This window comes from Pygocentrus nattereri, chromosome 17, assembly GCF_015220715.1.
Source record: "Pygocentrus nattereri isolate fPygNat1 chromosome 17, fPygNat1.pri, whole genome shotgun sequence".
Taxonomy (NCBI): domain Eukaryota; kingdom Metazoa; phylum Chordata; class Actinopteri; order Characiformes; family Serrasalmidae; genus Pygocentrus; species Pygocentrus nattereri.
In genome coordinates this window covers 22,080,454-22,093,315 of record NC_051227.1, presented here as the reverse complement: position 1 = coordinate 22,093,315, position 12,862 = coordinate 22,080,454, and the positions used below count along the sequence as shown (strand labels likewise).

At 38.9% G+C, this 12,862-nt stretch overlaps 1 protein-coding gene across 5 annotated transcripts in view; it reads right to left on the bottom strand.

Moving 5' to 3' along the window:
• The window catches only part of stard13b (StAR-related lipid transfer (START) domain containing 13b), a 133,005-nt gene that overhangs the window by 41,655 nt on the left and 78,488 nt on the right, over positions 1 to 12,862 (bottom strand). The window contains exon 1 of one of the 5 annotated variants that reach the window (XM_017708620.2): positions 3,347 to 3,621. The exons of the other annotated variants lie outside the window; for them this stretch is intronic. Coding sequence (XP_017564109.1) covers positions 3,347 to 3,509 — 163 coding nt within the window. The 5' untranslated portion in view covers positions 3,510 to 3,621. Of the gene's footprint in view, positions 1 to 3,346; positions 3,622 to 12,862 lie in introns of those variants that run through there. 5 annotated transcript variants of the gene reach the window in all.

The window sequence follows — 12,862 nt, the reverse complement described above, 5'->3', positions numbered from 1 at the left end:
ATTGTTAGCTACGTTAGCATCAGGTTAGTAGGGTTAGCCTGGTGCTGTACAGGATATTTATGCCAGCTCTAGTCAGAATATTGACATTTTTAGCTTGTAACAGACATATAAGTAATATTCTTGACTTTCCATGTCTCACGTTTTGAGTAATGCTTCATTTAAAAGTTTGAGCTTTACATGTTTTATTAGTGTAGCATGTTAGCCAGTTAGCTTGATGCTCCCTGCCCAGCCTACTAGTGAGGGCCGAATCCAGTGATAAAGAGAATATAATGTATAAGCTGGTCAAAGCAAGTCTGTTAGAAGCAAACAGCGTTGTTCGACTGACAGTTGTTCATCTGGTTGACTCAGATTTCAACTCTAGCAACTGGGCTTTTTCAATAAGTTATTATGAAGCCACATTCTCATGTCTGCTGAAGCTCTGCGCTATTTATGCTTCGTAACATTGCTGTTCTTGCCGTAATTTCGTTCTCACTTGGCTGTACTGACAGCTGCAAACTGCATGTTGACCCAGAACTCCTAAGAGACATTTAATGGGGAAAATATATGAGGAAAAAAAATAACATAAAAAGTAAGCACACTTTCGCTAAAAGTGGTTAGGGTGGATACTTTAATGGGCTACTAAAAGTTCTACATCATAAAGTTCTAAGTTTACATTTGCCACTCTTTACTAGCCCAAGCTAAAATGAACATAAATGCCATGATCGTGGCTAGCTTTCGCCCAATGTATCTCAGAAGCTTTTGAAGTCATCGCCATCCACCATGTACTTCTATGTAATTTCTGCATAATAAAATCCACATGTACTTTTCTCAAAATGCTGAGCATCACACTTTCTCTCAGAGACCATCTGTCTTATCCTTTGTGGACGATTTCCTTCAATATGAGATATGGACATGCTATCATCTTCTTGAAAAATGGTCCCAAACACTTCTGTTTTGACAGAATACACCATTTTTGTAGGCCTTTCTAGCAAAGCTGTCTACCTATTGCAGATATACAATTCAAAAATGTCCCTCATTTTATGATAAAGCCAAAATGCCTATTCAAACAGGAAATTTAATTAACCTTCAGCATTGCCCAAACAACAGTTCATCTATCCCAAGCTGAGGAAACCTCTTATTACACAGAAATAATTCACAATTTTTAGCTTTCTGCTGTTCTTTAGGCTTTATATTTGTTTCCCATACTATATTACAGTGTACTAAGCTGAAATAAATGCTTTACATCAAGTAAATTTAATGCACTACTTTTTCCAGCAGGCTGTAGATGACTTAACTATCCAAACAGAAATATATCAAACTTGCAATGACCTTAACTGTCCACCAACTACCTAAAAAATCTATGAGAGAAGGTTTAAACTGAGAACTGGACAAATATGGACACACAGATGAAAAGAATGTCTAGTCTTGGAACCCTCCAAAAAAAATAATAAATTGCATGAGGTACTATTCACAATACAATACAGTGCTGTCTGTCTGTGAAACCACTGTAATCTTACACTTCAGGAAGATTATGGCTCTCCGTTATTGAATAATTCTCTTCAGCAGTGCTGTGGAGCTGCAGACAACTGACATTTTTTCCAGCACAACTGACCTAAATACCTTGTGCTGATGTCAACCCCAGACAACTTTGATCCCCCCTGCCTGCAACCCCTAACTACAAGACCCCACACGTCCTTCTGCATCCCATCACAGATAATCTAGATCCCCTGAATGCATAACACATGCCTGTGCTGGGCCTTGAGATTTCATGGTCTCCAGTCAAAGAATAACCTACAGTATGACTGATAACACACGTATGCATTCACACACTCAGGGCCACGTTACAGTTAACTTCCTACCAAAAGCTTTAGCAGGTCACTTTGCTCCATTTCGAATTTGGACCACTGAAGAAAAGCATTAAAAAAAAAAGAATTCTACAATTTGGTCATTCTCGTAAAATGTATTACAGTGGATTATATGGAAATGTTATCTTTGAGAGCTTTTAAAATACGGGTGTCTTCTGAACTTACTGGGGGCTTGAGGGGCCACACCTGCAAATGTGTGTGCAAATGTACATGTGTCTGTAAGGGGAAGGGGGTGTGAGGGTCCTAACCCCTCTTGTCATGCGTGCTCTTCCCCCCAGGTGAGCCTCCATGCTGGTTAGAACAAAAGCAGTAGGGTGGGCCCGGCTGCTCCGAGGGGTCAAATCCCGTTTGCACAGGCTTTCTACCATTGTCCTTCACTGAAAGCAACAGCCTGAGGTGTCAACATTCTTAGAAACTCACAAGCATGACTCACTTTAACTGACCACGACTCATTGATGACCTTACAACTTTCCTGTCACATAGTTTGATACTGACTTGTGTGGCTGTCAGACATTACTAGGATAAAGTGTACTCTTAAAAGTAAAGTCAGGAATGGTTCTTCAGAGCAATGCCACAGGAAAAAAACACTTTTTCTTAATGAGATGTGAGTGTGAAGAACCTTTTTAAAATTTTAAAAATTTTAAAAATAAAGAACCTCCACAAAATGTAAAAGTTCTACGAAGAACGGTAAAATTGGTACACTCCTAGAAAAAAGGTGGCAAAAAGAGTTTGATGGAGCAATTCAAAAAGACTCTAAAGGACCTTTCAGTGGACAGTTCTTTAAAGAACATTTTTTGTAAATGATATGAGAGTGAAGAACATTTTTAAAGTGTAAAGAACTTCCACATAACGTAAAGGTTTTAGGAATAATCCTTAAACCAGTACACAACCTTTAAAAAAATCTAAAGATTCTCCACATCTGCACACATCTTTTTCAAACCTGGTTCTTTAGGGAAACAAAATAGATTTTTCTATGAAATTACTAAAAGAGTCACAAATAAAAGCTTATTTGGAGTAATTCCATAGATCTTCTTGTGGTTCCCTAAAGAACTTTAAAAGGATGGTTCTTTTAAAAATGCAACTGAAACCACTCAATTAAATGCTTCTAAAAGTAAAATACTTTTCTATGGCATTTCTCCAAATAGGCCCTTTTGGCATGGTTATTTTCAACAGTGTGCTATTAATTATTAATGACAACAAGCTTACCGAGCATTTCATTACAGCACAGTTCCTTGAAAATAAGCTGAAAACTCCACTGCTTCATGTCTCAATGTGACTCGTTAAAACTGTTATTCTTAGAATTATCATACCAAAAGGAACCAAAATAACAGGAAACATACATAAAAGGTGCATTCACAGCTGAAATGCTAAGACGGAGCCCAGCAAAGTCAAAGTCGACCAAAGCTTCCAACAAGCAACATTCTCTAAGCCACATGTTCTCAAAGACAAAGTACACAGGCTCTTCAGGAACACTAAGTGAGTATAACGCCACCTGGCCATACCTGCAGCTATCCTCCTCAGCAGCTGCTGGCGGGCGATGATTCGGCCCAGCCTGTAGCCAGAGCGTCTGCGGAGATGATCCATCCTCAGGTAGATGTCTTGTGTCTCTGGGGTCATACTGCCCAAACACTCGCTGCTCTCGGACTCTGGCAGCTCCCTGAACATGGCTACACAACTGCCACCCCCCCAACTTTCCCCGAAAAACAAATACTGAAAAAAAAACAACAACACACAGTCACGCAAATGTGTGTCCACCAACAGCCCCACACGTGTGAGATATGAGACCTTAGAGCTGTACGGAATCTGGGCGTAGGGCCAGGGGCCAAGTCTCCGCCCCCTCCAGGGTCACATGACCAGCCTGGAGCCAATGTGCAGTAAAGGAATAGGGGCCGGCTATCAAGCTAAAGCTGAATCCAAGGTCTGTGCTAGCATGGCTAGGCGCGGGAGGGAAATATAAATACCAGAGGAATGCTTGTGAACTGACAAGAGTGGAGAGAAGGGAGTGGAGCAGAGGGGGGCCGTGGGAGGGCAAAGAAAAACAGCATGGGCTGAGACCCGCCCTGGCCCAAAAAGAACAAGCCCACTGCTGTGAAGGCCCAAGCAGGTGCCAAGTTTCCTCGGGAGAAGCTGTTGCTTGAGCAATAAGAACGAGAGAAGGCGAAGGTGGAAGAGCAAACAGTGTAACTGTTTCAGCAGAGCATCAAAAAACGGCTAGAAAAATCTAATGAATCAAATGAAAAGTCCTACTGCAAAAACAATAGAGTGTTGTTATGTTTTTATGGCTGTTTCTTCTAAAAAAAAAAAATAATAAAGATTGCAAGGAAAGGAAGTGATTAAAAAGGACTCAAGGTTTTTCCTCCCACCCCTTCGTGACATGCTTCTCTGCCAGCAGAGAGGCCTTTCACCTGGTAAGACAGCCATGCAGACTTATAGGGCATTTTAAAGGCCAGCCCAACTTTCAGTCCAACACACAGCCTGTTGTTAATGTAGCAGCTCAATGCCATTGTGTCCTCTAATCACAATTCAAGAAATCAGCATTTTAATAGTGCACTTTACAGGAGCAAATGATGTGGTCAATCAGCCAAGACAAGCTTAGCATCCGATTTTTTCCTCCGTTAGTTTAGAACTGGACCTGCAAGGCTAATGTTACTAACAATCAGAAGCCAACAGTCACTCATTTTTTCTCTACAAATAAATACATACCCAAAGCATTCTCAACCATCTCACACCACATCCAGGACTTCATTAAGGTCCCACAGACTTGTCAGTGTGGTTTAAAACAGATTCTGATTGAAGGAAATTAAAAATACTTCACTGTGTAGTTGAACACAGCAGTCAGAACCTTTTAGACAACAGATGTTGTGCTGAATTCTGACTCAATTTCTCAAGCATGGATGCCACACAGGCACAGATGTCAGATAACATTTGTGACTTTTGCTTCTTATAAATAACTGTTCATCTTGAATTTTCAAACTGAAGATACATATTTATAAACTAATAACAGTCCATATGCCTGATGTGTGTGCGAGCAAAGGAGAGTCAGATTCTGCAGGGGAGTCAGAAGTCATAGCTGCCCACTGAGTTCAGTTATACAGTGAAGTTTCCTTCATTTTCGTAGTTCACAGTCAGTCATACTAAGACCTAAACTAGCAGTTCTCAAAGCAGTCTTTAGGCCCCCCTAGACGGCAGTGGTGGACAGTAACTAAGTAAATGTAATTCGTTACTGTACTTAAGTAGTTTTTCGTGTATCTGTACTGTACTGAAGTATTTCCATTTTGGGCGACTTTTTATTTTCACTCCACTACATTTCAGAGTCTAATATCTGACTTTTTACTCCACTACATTTTGAGAAATCTGTTGTTCCTTTTGGTTTCTGTGTGTATAAAAACGTAACATGTCAAAACAAAAGAAGCGCAAAGCAAGAAAACCAATCAGGACACAGCGGTCACTTTGTTCTGAGCTTGTTTTGACCTGTTGGTCATACCAACCCAGTGCAAGCACACGGTTCAACATCAGTGCAGCAGCGTAAAACTTTGGGAGCACATACGTCTACCTGAACTATGGAACTAACCTAACTTTGTGTAAATAGACCACAATATAGAATTATGTACACATATGCAGTCGTGACTGGCATGCTTCTTTTTTTCTGAATTCATATAAACACTTTCATTTTATAGTAAATTAGTTTTGGTTAGTTTATGTTTTTGATCAGAGACCTACAGATCAATACAGTAAAGGAAAACCTATTTGTGATCCTGAGTTTAAAGCCAGTTTTTATTCAACTTGTAACTAATTTACAAAGTAATCTTAAACTGAAACTTTGCTTGTTTGTAAAAGTGATTTCAGAGCCACTCGGTTCTCCCTGATGGAAACTGTTTACCTTCAGTGTTTTGTGCTTATGATCATTTTAATAGACGTCAGCATCACTAATTTACCAAGAGAGACACTGGAGGATTTTCACCTAAAATGAGTTCATGAAGCCAGTCTGGTTATAAAAATGATAACAGGACATCAGAGCCATAATTAATATTTTAGTACTTTTACTTTCGATACTTAAGTACATCTGAAGGCAAATATTTCTGTACTTTTACTCAAGTTGAGGTCTAGAGTAAGGACTTCTACTTTTATTGGAGTAATATTTTACCTTGGGTATCTCTACTTTAACTCAAGTACATGATGTGTGTACTTTGTCCACCTCTGCTAGACGGTCCACATTTTTGTTTCAGCAAGATAATGTAGACCCTCTCGGTGACCCTGAAGACTGCTCTGAGTACCACTGCTCTGAACCACATTAACAAGTCTGGATGTGGTTCGAGCAGGTTGGGAGAAGTTTGGGGGATGTATTTACTGAAAAGATTTGGGTGATTTCTGGCTTCTACTTTTAGTTTTTTCCAGTAACAGAAGCAAAATTTAGACACCAAACATGTCTTAGCTGACAATCTCCATCTAGGCTAAGTAAAATCAGAAATAAGGTAAATTTACTATCTTAAGGTACTAATTCAAGGTTTTGGGTTAAATGTAATTAAATAATCAAGAATAAGTGCTGAAATATAAACATTTCTGAAATGTATAAACTGCGACTAGATCTACTTGGATCAGCATTATGGAAAAATACATACACCATCAATTTGGTTTGAAGTATCAGTCAAGTCTAAATATCTGTCTGATGCTGGCCACTTTTTAAAGGAAGTATCTGCCAAGACCAGTAAGAATCCAACATTACTGTGCTTCCCTAAAACAACACTGTTAAGAGTCAAACATTTCGAACACAAACACTCTAAACTCACAAATGCACCTCGTATTGTCTGGAACATTTGAGGCCGTAATTCCTTTAAATAGCCAATTTCTTTGCAAATAAATACATCCATGGCTGCTTTAAACCCACTCAAACACTAGGCTAACTGCTTTTAAGCGAGAGAGAAACTATACAGCTATTTGAACAGTGTACGAATGGGCACAGCACCAAGTTAAACACATTTTCTGCCCTTATTGCCTGACTGGCACACTCAGCTCATGGTAAAACCGCACAAAGGCTGCGATTCAAGCGGCTGCATTTAGCGTCCTGCTATACTTGAACCAGCCCATATTCTTTCCTCCAGCCCCCCAACACCATGTTTTTCCTCTCCGACAGTTCGGACATGTTTGTGCGGGCTGCGCAACAGCATCACAAATGATTTCATTTATTGACTTAAAGCTCAAGTGCGCAAACAAGGTACGTTCTGTGCCCATGCTGTTCAGTAAGGCAGACACACTCTAATGACTTCAGGTGTGACCTCCTGGGTTTTCAATGACGTTTGTAGTAGACTAGATTCTTTTGGCATTCGTATTAGACGTGTCAGACGCAGGGTTGCAGTTGTTATTATGGTAAGGAAAGCTAGTGGAAGGTAGAATAACTTTCTTTACACATTTCTACTGCAGTCTATGTAAAAACCTGAAAGCTGTGGACTGGGGCAGCGCCCTCTCCTTATCTAGTATGTAAAGATCATTTTATGATTGGTTGAGTCGTATGATTAGTCTCATGTTGATAAGCTGCAGTTACACCCTTGCTATGACCTTAATACTGATTTTCTAATCAAAAGCAAAGGACTTGCCTAAGGAAATTACATATAGGGATGCAGCAATACAACTGTTTTCCTTCTGACACTGATACCTGATTCTCAAGTATCTTCTGATACCAAGTACCAATACCAACTCTGTTTAAAATGATTATTTAACAGGTGCCTGTAAATCCTGATCAGGATACATCATTAAATACCATTTAAATACTGTACAAATGATCCTGTTCGGAAATAAATATACTAAACTTAAAAGAATTGCATTTATTGGTTAGATAACTTCACAGTCGAGTGGTTTCAGAGCTAGAAAAGCCATCGTGCTCTGTGGCATGGTTTATATGTTATGTACTTTATTGGTCCTACAAGGGAAATTTGTCATTTTGCTGTCTAACTATGCCCAATCTGGGAGCAGCACAGCATCGCCAGCAAAACAGCCCCGCCTGGGGCAGTGATGCCTTGTCCAAGGCCACAACTAGATATACTTAGTCAGATGTGGGATTTGAACTTGCAACCTTCCAGGTGAGGGCTCACTCTCCTACTACTAGGCTCCCAACCACCTCAGTTTATCTTTAATAAGGGATGTGCATGGGTTCTCAAACATTCCCCATTATATATAATATATGACTATACAGAAACTATATAAAAAACGCACAACAATCATCCATATTGCCTCTCGGTCAATAAGACTGGCACCCTCAGACAAATGATTCCACACAGTGATTAAGAAGGCGAATGCTGGCTGAGTAAAAGTGGCTCAGAATGGATCTCTGAGAACATCAAGAGCTTTGCCAGAACACAGCCATAAACTTTACTACTCTCATCGCACAAACTGGCCAGACTTCCATCATCTATTTACAGGAGCTAATGACAAATAGCTGACAAGTTGGAAGAATTAATGTATGCAAACGTGGAGGAGAGAACAGACGGCCTACTGCCTGCCAAAGAATGCACATTCCACAAGCTCGCTCTCTCTCCCTTCCTCCCTCTCTCCCACACACACACACACACACACACACACAGTATCATGCTGACAGAGCCGCAACTGTTAAGATTTGGGTGACAACAGCAAAATGTCTAAGTATTAATAGCTTACAAATGTGTATTATACTGTGTTGCATGTATTTTATTATGCGTATTATCTATAAATTGTATCTAAAATTTAAATCTAAAAAGATTCTTTCTTTTGTGTTGCTTTATGCATACAATATGATCCAAGTACACAGTACAAAATCTTTATTCCTCATTTTCATTAGCATTAGTGTTGACAAATAATTATAGATTTATTTAACCTTTTTTATTATTATTTTATTTTTCAATATTTCAGCCTTTTTTTTGTTTTGCAGCTCTTTGATCATTTTTAGACAAAAACATTTCTTGGTGACCAAAATTAAGGTGGGTCCCCAACTGTTACATAAGTAGCCTATATTAAGTTACTTTAAATAATTTATACATACAGTATTTTATCAGTTTTGGACTATATATATATTGACATATATTGCGGAAAAAACATGTATCGTCATCTTTGTCGGGTTACATCATGTGAAAATGTCACAATGAATGGACCAATAGAAATGCTCCAAAATCACTTTGAATAAAACCTCTTCACGTTAACTTACATTTAAGGTTAAGAGTGTTTTTGCCCCCTCCTGAAAAGCTGCTATTTTGGAGATACATGTTTTTGTATGGACAGCGACAAAATTTTATATGTTATAAACCCTTTTCTGATAAAGATGCGCTGGTATTTCTTTCATGTGCATATCTGCCCATACAGAAACATCTACAAAACATTGGAATTGGGACTAAATCTGCCTAGATTAGCATTACAAGGAAATCTGACGCTTTGCCACTTTCAGAACAAAGCCTCGAATATCCATGTGTCTTTTTTCTTTTTTAGTAATTTGAAAATAACAGCTGCCCTGTGTCAAAACTGAATGATGAATGAACCAATACAAACACCCCAAAACAGAATAACATTTTGTTACATTAACTTAGACTGAAATTTAAGAAATGTTTTTTCCTTCCTGTAAAGTTACCTTTTGTTCCAACAGTGATGATATATTGGTGGATGATCCATTTGTAGATGTCAACATATTTGCTACACATGCAGTAAAATGAATAAAATGCAGATATTTTAGTGGAGTAGCCCGGCATCACCAGAATGTTCTTCTGTTCCAGAGCACAATCAATACATCACCAAATATTGGTTTATTAGTCAACATCTGCTGATATGATTCTGATATCACTGTGCATCCCTTCTTGACTGATGTGATTCCAATATATAACAGACCTCTATTTACTAACAGTCTACTATTCTTTCTCTTACTATCAAGATAAATGGTAACACAACAGCATCACTGAATGAACCCTTCACATTTATCTTCATCACCTGCACTATGAAACCTCACAGGTTCATCACTCCGCTTCGCTGGAAGTGTATGTAATTCTATGCAGTGACGGTGGTGTGGTCCTTTCCAGGCCTGCCTCAACACGCTTGGTCTGAAAAGCTACCTAGCGTGAGTAAAGGAATCCAAGCCTGCAGAGGCCCTCAGGGTAAAGCCTGGTTAAGTGTTGGTACAGCGTGTGGTCGTGACATGGAGTCACTTTCTTACATGGAAATCAACTGACTTATTGATGCTCCACGAGCTTTAAAAAACTCTACGCAACAGAAAGTCTCAATTTTTAATTAAAATATATTTTAATTATTCATTTCTAACAGTATTTTTGGTGAGCTAACTGGATGTTTCAAGCTTTTGAGCTACAACCACATGGTCCAGCTCTGTAGCCCAGCATTTTAAACTAAAAGCTTTGTGCTATGTAGTGGCTACACAAAGTATGCAAAAATTTCCCGTATCCCCCAAAGTTCTCCTTAAATAACACCACAATTAAGCACAAATTCACAAATCATTAGCTGATGCATCTATGCCTTTTCCTTTCACAGGTGTGCAACATCTTTGCTAAAAGAAAGCAAGGGACAGCTTAGTGGCCCCTATTTTATTTTTAACTATACATTTTGCCTCGAAAGTAATTAATCTACGACTACCTGAACTTTGGTCAGCCCAAAACCTTGGTAACGCCAGCCCCCCCACCACCATCACCACCAAAAAAACAGAAAAGACAGATGAAACTCCAGAGCAATTCTGACTGGTGCTCATTTCTGAAGAGCTTCACTCCCTGCCAAAGAAGCTGCTTCTGCTCTTTATTTCAGGGACATGAAGAGGGAGATGAGATATCAACAGAGCCAGTGGAAAAAATGGATGGGCATAATATTTATTCTGGGAAGCGCCTCTGACCGAGGGCAACGGGCAGACGCCAGAGAAAACCAGCAGGTGCATTACAGTTTGCTGGAGCTCAGAGAAAAGGCAGCCGTGCAAATGTTTTCGCAGCCATCGCCGAATTCCAGCTTGATTGAACTGCACATTTCTACTGTCAAAAATAATCGGTTTGTCTGACGTTTATGCTTCTTCTGACAGTTCGTCTTCAGGAATTTTGAGATGAGATCAACACTTGAATATAACTATATTTGGTAAAAGTGACTGGATACAAGAAATAAAAGGTTTCAAATATGGAAGCTAATCCATCTTCCCAGGTAATGTCCATGAGATTTGATTTTAGGAAAAATATGACTGGAGGAACTTTTCACACTGAAGTGGAATACAACAATATTTTTGGGAGGATTATGTTACAAAATAGCCTTTTTAAAATGTATTCTGGCCAAATGAGTGCACACTTTATTGCATATCATTATAATCAATAACAATTGACTGTAATTTGCCTATTTTATATATGTGGGAATAAAACATTTAGGGTGTCACTTACTTACTTGTCCCCACATTAGTTATTAAAATGGGTAAGTTAATGAATCAGGAATCATTTATATTTTATTTTTTGGCAGTGTGAAGAATGCCATGCTCAACCTTCTGCCTGATTAGCCTTCAGTGGCAGCACTTTTAATAGGCCTCTATTTCAGGTTCAAATTCTTGCCTCATGTGAGACAGCATCACCTGGGATATTCTCTCTCCAGCCATATTAGGCCTTCCATTGCTTGGTGTGGGTATAAACAGGCAGGCTCGGCAGTGGAGAATGACTGGCACTTGTCTGCCACACTTTATAAAACATACAGAACAGAATGTGCAAAGCACGTTGACAATGTTCAGCTTCTAGATTCACAATTATGGCCAGGCTGGACTCCCAGCTGATCCCAACTACACCAGCTCCAAAACATACCAGAAGATCAACAACATAGGACATGACATGGACAAAATCCCACACTGCAATTCTATTTCTACATGTTATTGTGACAGTGCGTTAAAAGCACATTGACAATCAGATTCCAATTCATTTACGGTCCTTCCAGGACATGCTGTACACGAAAGAGAACAAAATGCGGTACTCACTGGACTTGGCATGGTTTCTCTGCACTGTTCTGACCAAAGCAACCTACAAGCACCCAAACACCATCTGTAGGGCTGGGTATAAATACTTATAAAGACTGAATTGGTATTGCCAAATATTGAAAAATGTAGTGTGATTCAAGCAAAAATTCAAGACTCAGCAGTAAGTCTTAGCCTCCGTGAGCCAATAAGCATGCTTTTTTCAAAATCCAGACTGGTGATTGGTTAAATTATGTACTGTATATGTGTTCAGGACTGTATATTAATCTTAATCAAACAGACAGCTCTGGTACTAGAAAAGTTGAACAGTTTTGTGTGTGCCATTGAAAAAGAAGAAAGCCACAGCACAAATGCGCATGCAAAGTAGTTAAAGTTACCTAAAGGGGATGCATTCCTCAGCGTTATTTAAGATGTCATTTTTAGTTATTTCTAAAACAAGATAAAGGCTAAAAATGGCATACGCAGTATGTGATGAAGGGGTACCACAGCTTCAAATCCAGATATGTCTTTGGACTGATCCCAAACCATAGCTGGCATTATATAAGATCTATAAGATATATAAGATCATATACAAATCTACAGCAAGCATTAGATTACTGAACACTGTGTAATATAGTTTCAAATCTCTTTAGATGCAATCGTCTTCATCTGTCTTCCACGTTAAAACATCTTCAAAAGGTTTAGTATGTTTTTAGCCGTGTGCAAATGTTTGTGCAACACTGAGCAAATTATATTTTGTTGATTTTCTGAAAATAAGTACACAACCTCTCCAGAGAACACACTTCTGCTCATTTTAATAATACAGCAAATTGTTTATTAAAATAAAAACATAAAATGTGGCCTTTGCAGAAGTCATGGCACATTTCATACTGCATATTTCATATTTTATTTTCCCCAATATGTCAAACTCAGCAAATATATAGACATTGTGCACTACAATTGGCACAAAATGCCATATGTAAGTGTGTTCTCTGTAGAAGACGTATCAACTTTTTCACAGTCAACAAATCATATACCAGCGGTGTTTAAGCTTTTGTCTACAGTCCTAATGAACCACCAATAAAGACCGCTA